At 44.2% G+C, this 19,290-nt stretch overlaps 1 protein-coding gene across 1 annotated transcript in view; it reads right to left on the bottom strand.

The window, feature by feature from the left end:
- ttc39c (tetratricopeptide repeat domain 39C) overlaps positions 1 to 19,290 on the bottom strand; it is a 62,357-nt gene that overhangs the window by 13,953 nt on the left and 29,114 nt on the right. The window contains exons 4-11 of the mRNA XM_055634271.1: positions 16,425 to 16,539; positions 15,556 to 15,907; positions 14,115 to 14,181; positions 13,707 to 13,814; positions 12,127 to 12,220; positions 8,432 to 8,539; positions 4,535 to 4,644; positions 3,318 to 3,441 (exon numbers count right to left, since the gene is read on the bottom strand). Of these exons, the coding sequence (XP_055490246.1) occupies positions 3,318 to 3,441; positions 4,535 to 4,644; positions 8,432 to 8,539; positions 12,127 to 12,220; positions 13,707 to 13,814; positions 14,115 to 14,181; positions 15,556 to 15,907; positions 16,425 to 16,539 (1,078 nt within the window). The remainder of the gene's footprint in view (positions 1 to 3,317; positions 3,442 to 4,534; positions 4,645 to 8,431; positions 8,540 to 12,126; positions 12,221 to 13,706; positions 13,815 to 14,114; positions 14,182 to 15,555; positions 15,908 to 16,424; positions 16,540 to 19,290) is intronic.

Raw genomic sequence — 19,290 nt, 5'->3', positions numbered from 1 at the left:
CAAAATTCTTAAGGAGTTGGACAGGCTAGATGCAGGAAGATTGTTCCCGATGTTGGGGAAGTCCAAAACAAGGGGTCACAGTTTAAGGATAAGGGGGAAATCTTTTAGGACCGAGATGAGGAAAACATTTTTCACACAGAGAGTGGTGAATCTCTGGAATCCTCTGCCACAGGTAGTTGAGGCCAGTTCATTGGCTATATTTAAGAGGGAGTTAGATGTGGCCCTTGTGGCTAAAGGGATCAGGGGGTATGGAGAGAAGGCAGGTACAGGATACTGAGTTGGATGATCAGCCATGATCATATTGAATGGCGGTGCAGGCTCGAAGGGCCGAATGGCCTACTACTGCACCTATTTTCTATGTTTCTATGATTGAACTCTTTGGCCTGAATGCCAAGCGTCAAGACTGGGGGAAACCAGGCACCGCTCATCACCTGGCCAATACCATACCTCATGGGGTGGTGGCAGTATCATGCTGTGGGAATGTTTTTCAGCGGCAGGAACTGGGAGACTAATCAGGATCGAGGGAAAGATGAACGGAGCAAAGTACAGAGATCCTTGATGAAAACCTGCTCCAGAGCATTGTGGACCTCAGACTGGGGCGGAGGTTCACCTTCCAACAGGACAACGACACTAAGTACACAGCCAAGACAATGCAGGAGTGGCTTTGTAAAGTAAAGTACTCCAGGCATGTGCTGACCAACTGGCTGGGGTCTTTACAAAGATTTGTAACATCTCCCTGTCACAAGCCATCATACCACCCTGCTTAAAGTCAGCCACTATCATTCCTATTCCCAAAAAGCCAGTCCCTAAGGACCTGAATGACTACAGACCAGTGACTATAAAGTGCTTTGAGAAACTAGTCCTGCATCACATCAGAACCAGCCTACCTCTCTCCTTTGACCCACATCAGTTTGCCTACAGAGAACAGATCCAGAGGACATAATCGCCATAGCAACTCACACCGCACTGACCCACTTGGAACACCAGGAAAGCTACGTTTATTGATTATCGCTCAGCATTCAATACTATCATTCCAGACATTTTAATCAGTAAACTGCTTGACCTAGGCCTCTCCTCCCCCATCTGCACATTAGTCAAAGACTTTCTCACAATTCGCCCACAGTTAACACCAGCCCCCACATTTCCTTATCCATCACACTAAACACTGGCGCACCTCAAGGCTGTGTGTTGAGTCCACTCCTTTACTCCTTATACACCTATGACTTCACACCCGCCCACCCGTCCAACACCATCACTAAATTTGTTGATGACACAACTGCCGTCGGGCTTATCTCAGGGGGGGGGAGGACCAGTCAGCATACAGGGACGAGATACAGCGACTCTCAGAGTGGTGTTCAGTGAATAACCTGACATTGAACACCACAAAGACAACGGAGCTAATACTGGACTTCAGGAGGAAACGGGCCACAGACCCGGCCCCGCTCTGCATAAATGAACATGTTTGGAAAGGGTGCAGACTGTCAAAATCTGAGGAGTCCTCATATCCGAGGACCTCTCCTGGTCGGCCAACACTACTGCAACTGTCAAGAGAGCACAACAGAAACTCCACTTCCTGAGAGTGCTCAGGAGACACAACACCGAGAAGAAGCTGCAGGGTGACCATTGAGAGTCTACTGACATATTGCATGTCAGTGTGGTATGCAGGCTGCTCTGCTGCAGACAAGAAAGCGCTCCAGAGAGCGGTAAAAACAGCAGAGAGAATCACCGGCTGCCCACTGCCCTCTCTGGAGGACTTTCTCACCTCGCGCTACCTCAGCAGAGCCACTAACATCATCAAAGGCTTCACACACCTTGGTCACCACCTTTTTGAACTGTTGCACTCTGGCAGGCATTTCAGGTCAGCCAAAACACGCACCTCCAGACTCAGAGACAGTTTCTTCCCCAAGCAATCTGAACACTCAATATGAAAAAACACTGAGTATTATTCATGCTGCACTTTTCCTTGCTGCTGCCCACCTCGCACGTTACTATCACCATGTGCAATACTGATTATTTATTTATCTTGATACCTAGCTTTATAACATTGTTTTTAAATTGTGTCCTGTGTTTTTATGTTTGTATGTTATGCACCAATGGAGTGGCAATAATAATGTTGTTGTCTGTAGTGCTTACAATGACAAATCGGCATTCATTCATTTGTGACAAGTCTCTGAATGTCCTTGAGTGGCCCAGTCAGAGACCGGACTTGAACCCGATCAAACATCTCTGGAGGGACCTGAAAATAGCTGTGCATCGCACTCCCCATCCCACCTGACAAAGCTTGAGAGGATCAGCAGAGAAGAATGGGAGAAATTACCCAAATACAGGTGTGCCAAGCTTGTAGCGTCATAACGAAGAAGACTTGAGGCTGTAATCGCTGCCAAAGATGTCTCTACAAAGTACTGAGTAAAGGGAATGAATGGGGTGGGAGATTGCACCCTGTTTCGACTAATGCAATCAACCCGACATGCACAAACAAGATCAAATAGAACAAGTTGACATTCAACTTTAGGCTTTGCACGCCATACGCAAGAAGGGTCTGAATACTTATGTAAATGTGATTTCTTTTAAATTTCAGTTATTTCTTTTAAATTGCTTTGAAAAAACACCTGTTTTCGCTTTTTTATTATGGGGTATTGTGTGTAGATTGATGATAAAAAAAAAAAGAATTTAATCCATTTTAGAATAAGTCTGTATCGTAACAAAATGTGGAAAAAGTGACGGGGTCTGAATACTTTCTAAATGCACTGTAGTAGGAATGTAGCATTGAGGATTTTCACAGAAAGCAAGACAAGACAGGGTAAGATAGGGCACAGCCAAGACATTTGTAGATCTGAGGGAATGAGTGGTCTATTTCCGAGGGTATGTTTAGTTCAGAGATACAGTGTGAAAACAGGTCCTTCGGCCCACCGAATCCGCACTGACCAACGATCTCCGCACATTAACACTATCCCACATATACTAGGGACAATTTACACTTTTACCAAGCCAATTAACCAACAAACCAGTGTAAGAAAGAACTGCAGATGCTGGTTTAAGTCCTCACAAAATGCTGGAGTAACTCAGCGGGTGAGGCAGCATCTCCGGAGAGAAGGAATGGGTGACGTTTCGGGTCAAGACCCTTCTTAACACCTACAAAACTGTATGTCTTTGGAGTGTGGGAGTAAACCGAAGATCTCGGAGGTCACGGGAAGAACTCCGTGCAGACAGCACCAGTAGTCGAGATCGAACCCCGTAAGGCAACAACTCTACCGCTGCGCCACCATGCTTTATGTCTTTTTCAAATCCGATAAAGCTATGCTGTTGTAGTGGACTACCTTGATTCATTCGCTGAAGGTTTGAAGGGGAACAATTAGCGAGAGCTTTCCACAAATACAGCACTTCAACGACAGCAAGCACACACAAATCTTTTGTAGGCTTCTCCTTCTGAAATCTTTCAGCCTGTACAAAAAGAAGTAAACATATTCAGAGAAATAAGTAATTTACTACGTTTATAGAGATAACAGTGCATACCAGTAAAAACAAAAGAATATTCTCTGGAGAGAAATCTCTGGAACTCTCTGCCACAGAGGGTTTGACTACGAGGGAGTTTGTGGCCCTTGTGGCTAGGGGATCAGGGGGTATGGAGAGAAGGCAGTACGGGATACTGATACAGCCAGTCAAAATGGCGGTGCAGGCAAGGGCCGAATGAATGCACCTATTCTAATATTCAAAGTGCTGAGCAGGTCAGGTAATATCCAATGTGGTCAAGGTGAAGATGAAAACTGATTCACTCTCCATAGATGCTGCCTGACGATGACCATTTACAGATCCCCAATATTAATTATATGAAGTATCACTTTTATAAGCACATTATTTTTATATTAAACTATTTTTCAAAGCATGTAAAATTGTGAGAGGCATAGATACAATAAGCCCATCAGAAAGTCAGAACCTTTTTCCAGGCTGGAAAAATTAAATACTAGAGGGCATAGCTTTAACGTCTGAGGGGCAAAGTTTAAAGGAGATTTGCGGGCAAGTTTTTTTGTTGTTGCACAAAGCATGGGGGTGTCTGGAATGGGCTGCCAGGGGTGATGGTGGAGATAGTGGTGTTTAAGAGATTTTAGATAAGCAGAGAAAGGAGGGATACAGTTTATGTGCAGGGATAATATGAGTTGGTACATCATCGCCACGGTGGCACAGAGGTAGAGTTGCTGCCTCACGGCACCGGAGACCCAGGTTCGATCCTGACTGCAGGTGCTGTCTGTACAGTGTTTGTACATTCTCCCTGTGACAACGTGGGTTTTCTCTGGTTGCCTCCAACATTTCAAAGAAGAACAGGTTTGTTGGTTCTTTGGCTTCTGTAAATTGTGTAGGATAGGACTAGTGTGTGAAAGGGGTTGCCACTGGTTGGCATGGAATCATTGGGCCGAAGGACCTGTTTCTACACTGTGTCTCTAAAACTTTTTCTCAAGCACATTATTCACTATTAGTTTCTAATACCCAGTATCTTGTTCTATTACAACTAAAATAAAGTTGCTCTTCAGTTACTCACCCTTCGGAAGGAAAACTGCTCTATTTGATTATTCTTCCTTCTGAATAGCTGCTGGACTTCTATGAACGCTTCTTGTGACTTGTCAATCTCACCTGTTGCTCCCTGGCAGACTGCAACAAAATAGTGTTTTAGGTTTTTAAAAAACTTTTGTATTTAACTTTTGCAAAGGGTGCACAGGAAGTGTAAAAACAATCAAATGTTATACAATCATTCTAACAATACAGATGCACAACTTTTTATCCGAAAGCCTTGGGACCAGACACTTTTCGTAATTCGGAATTTTTCGGCTTTCGGATTGGAAGATTTTTAGCGTAGATTTTAACGGCTGGCTCAGTGGTAGAGTGCTCGGCTCATATCCACAAGGTCGCGAATTTGCGCCTCGATCCCGGCAGTTACTCGATCGCGAGTTTGAGTCTTCAATGTAGTTTTTTCTTGCAGAATAGGAGAGAATAGGGAGGGTTAGGCTGGGATCATTCTCTGCGAGATAATCTTAGTGCGGGAGACAAGTATAGGAGAGGTGTACTGACTGTGAACTGGGAACTGTACCGCCCTTGCTGTGGGGCAGAACTTTCAATCATTCTCAAAAGCCGCTGTGTCTCCCTGTCCCTCCAACTCCAGAGGAATCCGCTCCCCGATGGGCCACTACGGCGACAAGTGGCAGTTCGCCCATAGCCCGAGCTGCGCCACCCCAAGAACAAGATGTACCTTGCACACCATCAGCTTCTGCCCCTATTGGGAGCGTGTTCCTCTGGAGTTGGAGCGGGGCTGGGCTGGAGTTGCTGATCTGGGATCTCCGTGCTTGCAGTGGGCCTGGGGGTCGGTGTCCCGATGTGGGGGCACAGCTCGGGCTGTGGGCGAACTGCCACTTGTCGCCTTAGCGGCCCATCGGGGAGCGGCTTCTGGTGGTCCTGACGTCTTCGGCCACTTCCCCTGTACATGAGCTGAGACTGGGAACTGTACCGCCCTTGCAGGTGAGCAGGAGAGTGGGGTTGTTTGCAGTTGCAGAGGGAGGGGGCGAGGGCGGTACAGTTCACAGTCTCAGCTCCTGTCCAGGGGGGTGGCCGGAGACGTCAGGACCAACAGGAACCCGCTCCCCGATGGGCTGCTACAGCGACAAGTATCAGTTCGCCCACAGCCCGAGCTGCGCCCCCTCATCCGCAACCCGGGTTCCTCTGGAGTTGGAACGGGGCTGGGCTAGAGTTGCTGCTGGCTGTGAGTCTCCGGGATCTCCGTGCTTGCAGTCGGTGTCCCGTTGGTCCTGACGTCTCCGGCCACCCCCATGGACAGGAGCTGAGAATGTGAACTGTACCGCACTTGCCCCCTCCCTCTGCAACTGCTAACAACCCCACTCTCCTGCTCACCTGCAAGGGCGGTACAGTTCCCAGTCTCAGCTCCTGTACAGGGGGGTGGCCGGAGACGTCACAGCCCGAGCTGCGCCCCCTCATCTGCAACCTCAAGAACAAGACGTACCTTGCACACCATCAGCTTCTGTCCCTACGGGAAGCGTGTTCCTCTGGAGTTGGAACGGGGCTGGGGATTTAGTTCCCCTTTCTTCGAGGACCGACCGGAGGTTCCGCTGTCACCTCTGCGGGCCGCCCTCGGTGAACGTCTTCAAGGACCTTTCTTCAAGGACTGAAAAAATGTCCGCTATTCGGAGCTTTTCGTTATTTGGATCTTCGGATAAAAGGTTGTGCACCTGTAATAGGTTTAGACCAAAGATATACTCAAAATGCTGGAGTAACTCAGGGGATCAGGCAGCATCTCTGGAGAAAATGGACAGGTGATGTTTCGGGTCAGAACCCTTTTTCATATCCAAATAAATTCAAATAATGTATTACTTTATTACTAACAATAGATTTAAGTTGACAAGTGTACTGAGGTACAGTGAAAAGGTTTGTTTTGCACCAGATTAGATAATACTATAAATAAAAACAATCAAGTCGAACTCAAGTACAATAGGTAGAGCAAAGGGGAAGATCCAGAGTGCAGAATATAGTTCTCAGCATTGTAGCAAATCAGTTCCAGAGACAAAGTCTAATGTCCACAATGGGGTAGGGGGTGAATCGGACAGTACCCAAGCTTATGGAAGGACCGTTCAGAAATCTGAATATTAATGTTCCCTGCACCATAAACCAAGATTTATGAAGATGATAATGCTTCTCCCCACCTAACACCAGATCACGTGGGATGACTTGGAGTGATTCTATCATAGACTATCTTTCAATTAAAAATGGTGTCTAGAGTTGGATGTCATCCTGTTCTTGTGCCCTTGTTCCAGAGTTCAGATTCAGGTTAACCAGTTTGGTATATATAAAAAATAAAACTAATGGGGCAGCACAGCGACACAGCGCCAGAGACCTAGGGTCAATCCAGACTACAGGTGCTGTCTGTACGGAGTTTGTACGTTCGCCCTGTGACCGTGTGTTAGACAATCTGGTTTCCTAATTGCGAGCATGGTGATTTTAAGTAGCATGTATATAAGGATATCCAGGGCCCTTTGAATGTACACACATATCCATCTATTACTTTAGACTTTAGAGTTACAGAGTGGAAACTAGCCCTTTGGCCCACTGAGTCCACACTGACCAATGATGACTCCATTACTGCCACTATCCTACACACCAGGGACAATTTACAGTTTACCTACAAATCAGTTAACCTACAAACCAGTACGCCTTTGGAGTGTGGAGAAAACCAGAGTACCCCGAGGAAGCCCACATGGTCACGGAGAGAACATATAAACTCTGTTCAGACAGCATCCGTCGTCAGAATTGAACCCAGGTCTCTGACGTTGCGAGTCAGCAACTCCACCGCTGCGCCACCATGCTGCCCTATCAACATCTTTTTTTTAATACGTATTAAACTGGTTAACCTCATCTTTCTTTCTCCATGTTGTGCTCCATCTGCCAGGTTATTGCGCATTCTTTATGCTTATCCACATCCCCCTGAAACTCCTCTGCATTCTCATCACTCCTCTTCATTTTCCCAGACATGTCATCAGCAAACTTGACACACAATGTTTGATTAACTCGAACAAACCATTGACACAGATTGTGAAAGGTTGGGGCCCAAGCATCAATCCCTGGGACACATGATGAATCACAGCCTGGCAACCAGAAAACATGGAACAGTGTACTAAAGAGTACAGCACAGGAACAGGCCCTTTGGCCCACTATGTTCGTGTCGAACATGATCCCACATTAAACTAATCTCCTGTGCCTGCACATGAACCATATCCATTCATTCCATGCATATCCATGTTGTTCAATAGTACTTTATTGTCACATGTACCTAGGTACAGTCAAATTCTTTTTTACATACAATTCAGTAAAAATCTTACCATACAGAAACCCCGTACAAGAGTGCAAGAATGGTAGATTACACTGAGGCAGTAGACACGAGATACCATGTTTCTGGCCCCAGCTCATAATTTCTTCTGCTCTTATCTTTCTCAGTACAGATTAATTAGTAAACAAGCTCTTGGTCATCTAATACTTAACCAACGTGTCTATCTAAAAGCCTCAAATGCCACTTTCATATCTGCCTCCACTACCACCGCTGGCAGCGTGTTGCAGGCCCCCGTTAGCCTATGGGGAAAAAAGCTGAGGCCCACAAATCTCCTTTAAACTTTGCCGCTCTCACCATAAAGCTATGATCTCTAGTCCTTGTCATTCCACCCTGAGAAAAAGGTTCTGACCATCTACCTTGGCATCATGTTCAGCACAGACATTGTGGGCCAAATGGCCTGCCCCTGTGCTGTATGGTTCCATATATATTCTGGATAACGAACTGAATTATGCAGGAAACCAATATCTGTATTAATCAGCACACATCACAAGTTATAACTGCAGCATGCATTTGCTTCTTTTTAAAACAAATATGCAAAATTACACAAACCTGCAGTCAAATAAGCGTAATAGCACTGGGACCACCTGGACTCATTCTTAAGTCGTGCAAAAGACTTGTAGGCATCCTTGAAATTCATTTCTATCATGGTACACCAACCTGAAAATAGGCGAGTAACTTGTTGAATATCAATAGTTGAATCAGTTGATCCAACACAGTACTTCACGAGGACAAATGATTAACTATTAAATAAATTGCAAAGATGGGAAGATGAACTTGGCCTAAAACTTCTAAAAGACAGATGTGAAGAAAACCTTCTATATATACACACAATTGTTCGATTAACGTTAGGCATTCGTTAATTCAATTTAAAATACTGCACAGTCTCTATTATTCAAAGTCATCTCCTATTTGTGACAAATGTCTTCTTCAGGAAGCAACTATAACACAGTCCTTTGACTTTTGTATAAAGTTACATAATTTCTGGAGAGGAATTTTTGAAATTTTCTCAAAAACACTAAAAATGAAATTGGATCCCGATACGGAATTGATTATTCTAAGTACGTCAGAAGCCTGCTCTGGGCTATCATTATTTCAAAGACGTTTCCTTAATTATGGCCTGATAACGGCGAAAAAACTAATACTCAAATTTTGGAAACATACATCCGTCCCTACTCTTAAGATGTGGATTATAAACATGTCCAAGACGCTACATCTTGAAAATATTAGACTTGTCTTGGCAGAAAAACCAGATCATTTTTCGAAGACATGGACCTCATTCATTGATTTATTACAAAGATAGTATGGTACAACACAACTTTGGACTTAAATCTAATTACGGGCTGGGTGAGGTGGGTGGGGAGGATATGTGAGACAGGTATATCACCACTTTTTTTCTTTCTTTCTCTTTTTGTCCTTTATTTTTCTTATTTTTCCTATTCCTCTCTTCTTTCTTTCATTTATTCATGCTTTGGCTACACCACTTTGGTAGTCTAGGGGTTCTATCTTTGCACATCTCACTTTTTCTCTTTCTTGCTGTTTCTCCTTTCTTTTCTTCCAGCTATAGCTAAAAGTTAAAATTGAAGCTGTACAATAACTGTATTATTTCATATGCCGTTGGTTCTATTTTTGTACATTTGCTTCTAATAAATCTAAAAAAAAATATTTTTTTTTAAATTGCAAAGGACAGCTGCTCCATCTACATTTACACCGCACTGTCCAAGTTATGAACCACATCGCAAATTAAAATCCCCTTCCTCAGTAACTATGTTGATTTAATTCCAAATCTAGTCATAGTGGAATCCGGCCCTTAGCTGACTGTGTGGCACAGCAGGAGTGGATTCGGCCCTTCAAGCCTTCAATATGATCATGGCCATCATCAGTATCCTGACTGCCTTCTCTCCATACCCCCTGTGTAGGCGAATAGTGCAACTGTCGTTGTGTCCAAAGATCTTATAGCAGAGCAAGATAGGCCACTCCTGCTAAATGCAATGGACTGACGTGTAGTACGCTATGGAGGGGATCATGGGCATTTTCCGCGCCCATTTTAGCAACCTGAGCCTACCTAACCCGACCCGACTCGCACTGTAATCAATGTTGCAGGGCAACAGTTTGTGTGGGTCAGATGTCATCAAACTTCTCGTCAAGAATAAAATTTGATTCTGGTAATTGTCATGTTTTTTAAATAATTTCCAATGGCTCACAAGCAGTGTTTGATCCAGAACCGACCCGGCTGCAGGGTGATTGACCTGCCTTCTCTCCTTGTTACCCCATACATGAAAATCCACACACAATGTATTTCAGACTAGACAAGGTTTAAAAACATCCATTGTCTTGTTTGGAGTGCATACTGTCGTTGTGTCCTTTTGGCCGCAAGAAAATTCACCCACCTTAATCACCCATGAAACCGCCCATGAGCGGACCTCACGTTTGCGTGAGAGTAACCTATCTTGCTTCGCTCTAAGATCTTTGGTTGTGTCCTTGGGCAAGAAAATTCACCCACCTTTGCCTGCGTGTGAATGTGTGTGAATGATTGGTGGTGGTCGGAGGGGCCGTAGGCGCAGATTAGCAACCACGCTTCCATCAGTCTGCCCCAGGGCAGCTGTGGCTACAGAAGTAGCTCACCACCACCGAGTGTGACTGAGGAGTGAATGAATTATGCGATGTAAAGCGCCTTGAGTATCAAGAAAGGTGCTATATAAATCCCATCCATTATTATTATTATTATTATTACCTTCTGTGGCAGAGAATTCCAGAGATTCACCACTCTCTGTGTGTAAAATGTTTTTCTCATCTCGGTCTTAAAATATTTCTCCTTTATCCTTAAACTGTGACCCCTTGTTCTGGACTTCCCCAACATCGGGAACAATCTTCCTGCATCTAGCCTGTCCAACTCCTTAAGAATTTCGTAAGTTTCTATAAGATCCCCCCTCAATCTTCTAAATTCTAACGAGTACAAGCCGAGTACATGGCATATTGGGCTATTCCCATTTATAACATATAACAATTTTTTACAGCACGGAAACAGGCCATCTCGGCCCTACAAGTCCATGCCGAACAACTTTTTTTCCCTTAGTCCCACCTGCCTGCACTCATACCATAACCCTCCATTCTCTTCTCATCCATATGCCTATCCAATTTATTTTTAAATGATACCAACGAACATACCGCCACCACTTCCACTGGAAGCTCATTCCACACCGCTACCACTCTCTGAGTAAAGAAGTTCCCCCTCATGTTACCCTTAAACTTATGTCCCTTAATTCTGAAGTCATGTCCTCTTGTTTGAATCTTCCCTATTCTCAAAAGGAAAAGCTTGTCCACATCAACTCTGTCTATCCCTCTCATAATTTTAAAGACCTCTATCAAGTCCCCCCTTAACCTTCTGCGCACCAGAGAATAAAGACCTAACTTATTCAACCTATCTCTGTAACTTAGTTGTTGAAACCCAGGCAACATTCTAGTAAATCTCCTCTGTACTCTCTCTATTTTGTTGACATCTTTCCTATAATTGGGCGACCAAAATTGTACACCATACTCCAGATTTGGTCTCACCAATGCCTTGTACAATTTTAACATTACATCCCAGCTTCTACACTCAATGCTCTGATTTATAAAGGGTAGCATACCAAAAGCTTTCTTTACCACCCTATCTATATGAGATTCCACCTTCAAGGAACTATGCACGGTTATTCCCAGATCCCTCTGTCCAACTGTATTCTTCAATTCCCTACCATTTACCATGTACGTCCTATTTTGATTTGATTTGTCCTGCCAAGGTGTAGCACCTCACATTTACCTGCATTTAGCCCATCCAAACCCTTCCTATGCATATATCTGGCCAAGTGTCTCTTTTAAGTCGTAATTGTGTCCACTTCTATAACTTCTTCTGGCTGCTCATTCCCGATATGGACGACCCTCCAAATGAAAAATTTGTCCCAAAGGTCTCTCTGGTATTAGAATCCTCTACTCTGGGTCACCTAGATGCCACGTAAAATCCCCTCCTTTTATTATTCCCTTCCCTCCTTCTCTCCCACAGCTACCCGCGAGGAGTTAGCCCAGGATCTCAGAATGCAAGTTCTACAAAGGTGCAAGCCGTTTCCAAGAACGTACACTGTATGAATGTTAGAAACGACATAGCCTCAGCTCACCCTAGAGGTACAGCATGGAGCAGGTCATAAATCACGCAGCAAATGGCTCCTGTCAGACTTGCAAAATAAACCCGAACCCTGAGAACAAACACTTACCTATCTCATACAGACACACGTGCTGGATCTCCCGCTGATCCACCGCAAGCTCTAATGCAGTTTGAAATGACGTCAAGGCACTGTTAATTTTACACTGAGGAAGAAAACAAAAAAATGACATCAACTGTCTGCTAAAAAAAATCTGCCCATACACAAGGACTTTACTTTTCTTCCGTTGTTAGTCTTCTGTTGTTAAGACTGTTCTTTAGCCACTTACATCTTAAAAATATCCTCATACAAGCAGTAGCATCATGAACATTGCATTGACAATGTGGTAAAAGATCCCTCTGAACCATTATCAAACAATGTTGGCATCTAGCCACATAATGAGACTATAGAAGAGACTTCGTCAGATAAATGTTAAAAGTTTTGGAGATTGCTAGCAACTTCTTGGAGTCTGTGAACACACAGTTGCAAGTTACGACAGAGTCATAGAGTTAGAGCCATGCAACAGAGAAACAGGCCCTTCGGCCTAACGCGCCATGCTGACCAATATGGCACATCTAAGCCAGTCCCATCTGCCCACGTTTGGACCACATATCTTTAAACCTTTCCTATCAAAATACCTTTCCAAATGTATTTTAAATATTATTGCACCCACCTCACCTACCTATTCTGCCAGCTCCTTCCATATCCCCACCACTGTTTGAAAAAAGTTGCCCCTCAGCTTCATTTCCTCTCACCTTAAACCTACGTCCTCTGGTTTTTAATTCCCCTACCCCATCTATCCCCCTCATAAGTTTATACTTAAGATTCTGCTTCTCAATTCCCCACTCTATCTATTCCCCTCATGATTTTATACTTATGCTCTCTGGTTCTCAATTCCTCAAGCCTTTTTATTCTCTCCTGATTATATACACCTCTCTAAATCACTCCTGGGCCTCCTGTGCTCAAAGGAATTAAGTCCTAGCCTACCTTACCCTCCCTCCCTATAGCTCAGGTCTATGAGTCCTGACAACGTCCTCGTAAATCACCTCTGCACTCTTCCCAACATCTTTCCTGTAACAGGGTGACCATAACCAAACACACAATACTCCAGATGTGGCCTCACTGACATCTGTTTAGGAGACTAGCCACACCGTTGACTGATAAATACGCTAGGACAATTTGTCCAAAGAGCTCTGCTGCTGCACTGGTCAAAGAACACAGAAAGTATAGAAAATGACCAAAAGACACAAATTGCTTGAGTTACTCAGCGGGTCTGGCAGCATCTCTGGGGAACATGGATAAGTAACGTTTCAGGTCAAGCCCTTCTTCAGAACAGACCGATTGGTTAATATGACAGGCTACACTTGATTAAACAGCCCACAAATGACTACCCAGGTTTGATGCATAAAATAAAATGTGCTCTAATACAATTTATGTGAAAAATGTAAATTCATAAATTGAAAAAATATTGTTATGAACAAGCATGTCTTAACCATTCTGCGCTGTATTTATAAAATCTAAAGTAAAGATCGAACTCGGGTCTCTAGTGCTGTAAAGAAATAGTTCTACCAGCTGCATCCCTGTGCTGCCCTTATGTTATTTTGTAATCTTTTCCAGCATTATATTTTAAGCACGTAATATAAAACAAATACCTCCAATCGTTGAATTCGTCCCTTGAAAAACAGAAACAATGAAGAGTCTGGATAAATAGATTCCTTTGTCCGCAGGATTTCCTTTGCTTCCCTCAAACCAGTGTTGGGCTATCCAGCTCCGCATTGATGAGCTGGAGACCCAACTTCATACGCTGCACATCAGGGAGGGGAGTAGTATTACCTGGATGTTTTGTGCCAGGGGATGGTCACACCCCGACCAGTTTAACTAATTCAGTAGGCAGTGAGCAAGGAAAGAAGCCCCAAGAGAAAGGAAGAGGTGTGGCCATAAGCGAGGCAGGTGGAGGAGATGCGGCAGGAGCCACAGCCCTTCCCTGACGAGCATGACCGAGGCTCACTCAATGTAAGGACGGGATCAGGGGCTGTGGGAGGGATGAGCAACCTGGCTGCATGCCGTGGATCAGGAGGCAATGCAAAGAAAGGACGCACTACTGTATGGTACCACAGCAAGGCTAACCTAGTGGGGAAAGCAGCAGAACAGGAGCAGAGGTTTAGGACGTCTGTATACCTTAAATAATCTGTAGTCCCAGACAGCGATCCCATCTTGAAATGCCACACATCCATGTTCTCTCGAGTTGCTGTCTGACCCTTTGAGCCAAACCAGCAGTTTGTGTCCTTTTTAATGAACCAGCATCTGCAATTTTTTGTTTCTACTTTTATACTTTCTGCAGGATACCCTGTATTCACGGCGAGGTTTATCACTATTATTAGTGATAAAATATGAGAGTTGGCATAATAAAAACTGAAAATGCTCAACGCGTCTGCAAGCAACTTGCAACCAGCGATTCTTGCATCAATGGTAGGAACACTCCAAGAAAACATTCAAAGGTACGTGACTTACCTACCTTAATATATAATGTGGCTCTCATGATGAAAAGTTTGGAGGCCCCTGATTTAGATGAGGAAACTAGGTGCAATGTATCGAAGCTTGCTCACAATACAAAACCAACTGGTAAGGCAAGCTGGGAGGAGTAGTTAAAGAGACTGTAAAGGAATATGCTCAGACTAAGTAAATGGGGAAGTAGCAACCAACAGTAATTTTTTAACATGGTGAAATACTAGGAAATGGCACTCAAACACCCGAGTGCACGTGTGGAGATTTTGAAGAGAGCGTGCAGATACAGTCAACAATTAGGAAAGTAAATGATTTGATAAGCTTTAATAGTAGAAGGATGGGAATGCAAGAGTCATGCTTCAATTAATTAGAGCATTTCAAGATTACTGATTATTGTTTACATATTTGGTGTCCGCCAAGGTAGGATATTTTGACATTATGATTTGAACATGTATCATTTCATTCTTGCTTTGGAGAGGGTGCAGAAGAGGTTCACCAGGTTACTGTCTGGATTAGAGGGTATTAACGATGAGAAAGATTGGGTTGCTTTCTCTGGAGTGTCAGAGGTTGAGGGGAGACCTGACAGAAGTTTATAAAATTATGAGCCATGGATTGGGGGAGTCAGCACCTATCTCACAGGCTAGAAATGTGAAAGACTAGAGGGTATTGCTTAAGGTCAGCGATGTTGATTTTGTAGGAAGCATGTACAAGTTTATTTTTGTCTTGCACAGAATGGTGGATGCCTGGAACACACTGCCAGGGGTGTGGTGGTGCAGGCAGGTGCAATAATGATGTTTAAGAGGTTTTTATAAAGGGACATGGATGTGCAGAGAGTGAAGGGATATAGATCACATGCAGACCGAGGTGATCAGTTCAGAGATTAAATTCAGCAATGATATTGTGGGCCAAAGGGCCTGTTCCTCTGTATGTTCTAAATGCAAAGTACCACTTTCTATTGTGAAGCTCAAAAGTAAAAATACTTATACACCTACTCACGTAGCTAACGGGGCCTTCATGTCCTTACTTTCACTGGCATACATTAGCGAAGACAATCCCTGTAGACGGTCTCCAGGAAACCCCAGCAAGTTGATGATTTTCAGCAGGTTAGGAGGCACCATTGAAATGCAGAGATGAAAGAGCCCATAGCCAAAGCTGACAGCACCTTTCAGTCTGCTCAGGGACTCTTGGTGCAAAGACATAGCGGGAATATGATTATCATTTGCCCGATCTGATGTCAGCGATTCTTGAGATCTTTTCTTATGCATTAGCTGTAGAGCATCAATTTCACTGTAACATTTATTATAAATTTTCCATGCTTTTCGGAGGATCCATCCACCTTTAATATATGCTATGATTTGAAAGAGAAAGAATATGTCAATTGCAGCACTTGATTTTAAATGCCAGCATTTATTATCCAGTTCAACAGCTGGTAGTGAGCTGACCTTTTCAACCAATTCAGTGCTTCATCCACTGCCTGTTATGCTGATTCAAATGCTCAATTTGATGCTGAGAGTCAGAGCATAGGAACAGGCCCTTCGGCCCACTTTGTTCATGACGATCAAGTTGCCACACTGAGCCCATGCCCCATCTGCCCCATATCCCTCTAAACCTTTCCTATCCATGTACCTATCCACATGTATTTTAAATGTCTCAACTATTTCCTCTGGTAGCTCGTTCCATATACCCACTACCCTTCGAGTGAAAAACCTTCCCCTCAGGATCCTATTAAATCTTTCCCCTCTCACCTTAAACCTGTGTCCACTAGTTCTTGATTCCCCTGGTCTGGGTAAAAGACTGTGCATTCACCTTATTCATTCCCCTCTTTTTTTTTGTAAACCTGCATCAACAATTGCTTGTATCTCTACCTGAGAGTTCCTGCTTCACAAAAGACAGTACAGCAAGGTAGACCTGGCAGTCAGCAATGATGATTTGCCTTTGGAGTCTATCAACGTCTAAAGCTGTTGGCCTCTGCATATCAACCTGATGAAGAGAAGGAAAACAAAGGTTAATCAGGTAATTCTCATCAGACACAAACTTCGACAAAGCCAGAGAAATTAGGGAACACACACGTTTATTGCCTCCTCCACTGGCCTTACAGCTGCCATCAATATATATCTTTTGTTCTTTTGTACCTTGGAAATTACACTAGCTCAGTTGTCTAATCCAAAATGGCTCTGAAGAAAGGATTAATCAGGAGAATATAAAATAAATCTATCCTTCAATTGATTCACAAAAGATTCAGTTGCGAATGAGCAATTTAAATTGATAGTTTAAATAACAATCTTCGGTGTATAGGATATTTGGCAAATTCAAAACATGATAGAAAACAATAAGCCAGTTTCGTATTCTGAGGAAGGAATCATGGGATTTGTCAAAGGTTATCGTGATAAAGAAAAAGTGAACGAAGCGCTGGCTGTATAAACTGTGAATAAATTGTTAACTATTCGACCAATTAATTAATCTAGAATTCTGTCAATTTAAATGTGGACAGGCGCGCTCGTTTATGAACATTAATTCAATCTTATTTCTATCTCACTTCACAAATCCACCCTCTTGAATTCCGCAGAACCTCTCCCGGCAGCGTTGGAGGACATTCTCTCTCTCTCTCTCTTTAGTTTAATCGATATTTGATAGGGTAATCGATACCCCGTTAATTACCGTGTAGGAAGGAACTGCAGATGCTGGTTTACACCGAAGGTAGACACAATGTGCTGGAGTAACTCAGCGGGACAGGCAGCAGAAAAGGAACAGGTGACCTTTCATGTTCTCCAGAGATGTTGCCTGAGCCGCTGAGTTACTGCAGCATTTTGTGTGTATCCCGATTGATGACTGGAGCTCAGCTTTCGCCGGCACCGAGGGGGTTAACCAACAGACACTGGATAAGGCGAGAGGTGCAGTTGAGGTCCCTGGCCCGTCGGGGAACGGGTTCTTCTCCGGGCTGGCTGTACGGTGGTGGGACCGCCACTGTTTCGGGCTAGTGTCCCGTCAGTCCAGGGGTCACCCTGGACATCTCCGGCCAACCCCCCGGACAGGCATGGGACAATCGGGAGGGGATGGTAGTGAGACTCCACTCACAAATCTGCCTCCTGGGGTTATGCAGGAGAGGGGTGCGTGGTTCACCCCTGTATAATAACCCGGCATAACCCGGGAGGGCAGCCAGAGTGAGAATGAACCCATACACACAGGCTGAGGGGGATCGGACCGTGATTCATCTGTTGGGACAGTGGGGAATAGGAGGCAGGGGAGAGGGGGGGGGGCGAAGATAGAGAGATAGGTAGAGAGAAAGAGAAAGAGGAGGGAGAGAGAGAGAAAGAGAGAGGAAGGAGAGAGAGAAGGTTCCTAGTTGAGGCCAGTTCTTTGGCTATTTTTAAGAGGGAGTTAGATGTGGCCCTTGTGGCTAAAGGGATCAGGGGGTACGGAGAGAAGGCAGGGATGGGATACTGAGTTGGATGATCAGCCATGATCATATTGAATGGCGGTGCGGGCTCGAAGGGCCGAATGGCCTACTCCTGCACCTATTTTTCTATGTTTCTAAAATCAATTTGTTTTAGGGACACAGCACGGAAACAGGCCCTTCAGCCCACCAAGTCCACGCCAATCACCCATTCGCACGTGTTCTACATTATCTCACTTTCTCATCCACTCGCTACACACTTGCGGCAATTTTCAGAGGCCAATTAACCTGCGAACCCGCACATCTTTGGAATATGGAGGAAACCAACGTTATATTGCACAGGGAGCACGTGCAAACTCCACAGACAGTGACCCAGGTCAGAGTCGATCCCCGAGGCTTGGAAATGGCCAGATTTCCCCCACCACATGGGGGAAAGGTCACGAAATAAACCAGCACCAATTGACGCATTTCACAATACATCATTAACAACTGCACTCCATGGCGTTTGATGCTTTGTAATATCTTGGTTCTAGTTTGTACTCTAAAGGCCTTTCTCTTGCTGCGAATAGTCCCCGCCATCTGGCATGTCATCACCTCCGCCCAATCTCCAATATTAATGCCGAGAAATTGGCCCTCTGACGCACGTTTTTGTCACATGCAGTTTGTGCATGTTAGATTGTCACTGCTAAGATTTCTGCATGGACCAGTGGAGAAGGGAGAAATAGTGTTGTGAACTCCAGTAGCAATTCAACAGCGCTTGCAGCACTGGAGAACCGGGTTCAATCCTGATTACGGATGAATCGCAGGTCTGTATACACGCAGCAGCTCAGCTGCCGAGAATGTTTATATCGAGTGTCCTATGACCTGGCCATGCGCAGTACAAATACCACACTTGCTTATTCATCTTGCTCACTTATGCATTGCAAGGCTTCTTCCACTCATTAAACATTATAGATAATCAATTATTCAACACTACGTTGAATATGGAAACATTGATCAGGTTTTTGTTCCAGTACAAGGTGCTTGAATTTTTCAGTGCTGGATAAGAACTGGACACATCAGTGAAGGCCCAGTTGGGTGAGGTGGGGGACATTTAAAAACAAAAAATTTCAGTAATAGAGCCGGTGATATTGTTAACGATGCAAAATTGACATTTCTTTTTGTATTTCAGGAAAGTAGCATGTAATTTTCAAACTCCACATATGGGATACTAACCAACCACATGCAGGCATAATGGTAACAGGTAGCAAGCGATAATAATATGCTGACATCCGAAGTAATGCTCTAGTCTTTACTTTAGAGATACAGAACGGATACAAGCCCTTTAGCCCATCGAG

The sequence above is a fragment of the Leucoraja erinacea genome, chromosome 4 (assembly GCF_028641065.1).
Source record: "Leucoraja erinacea ecotype New England chromosome 4, Leri_hhj_1, whole genome shotgun sequence".
Lineage (NCBI taxonomy): Eukaryota > Metazoa > Chordata > Chondrichthyes > Rajiformes > Rajidae > Leucoraja > Leucoraja erinaceus.
The sequence above is the reverse complement of the archived record's forward strand: the minus strand, read 5'-3'. Positions and strand labels throughout refer to the sequence as shown.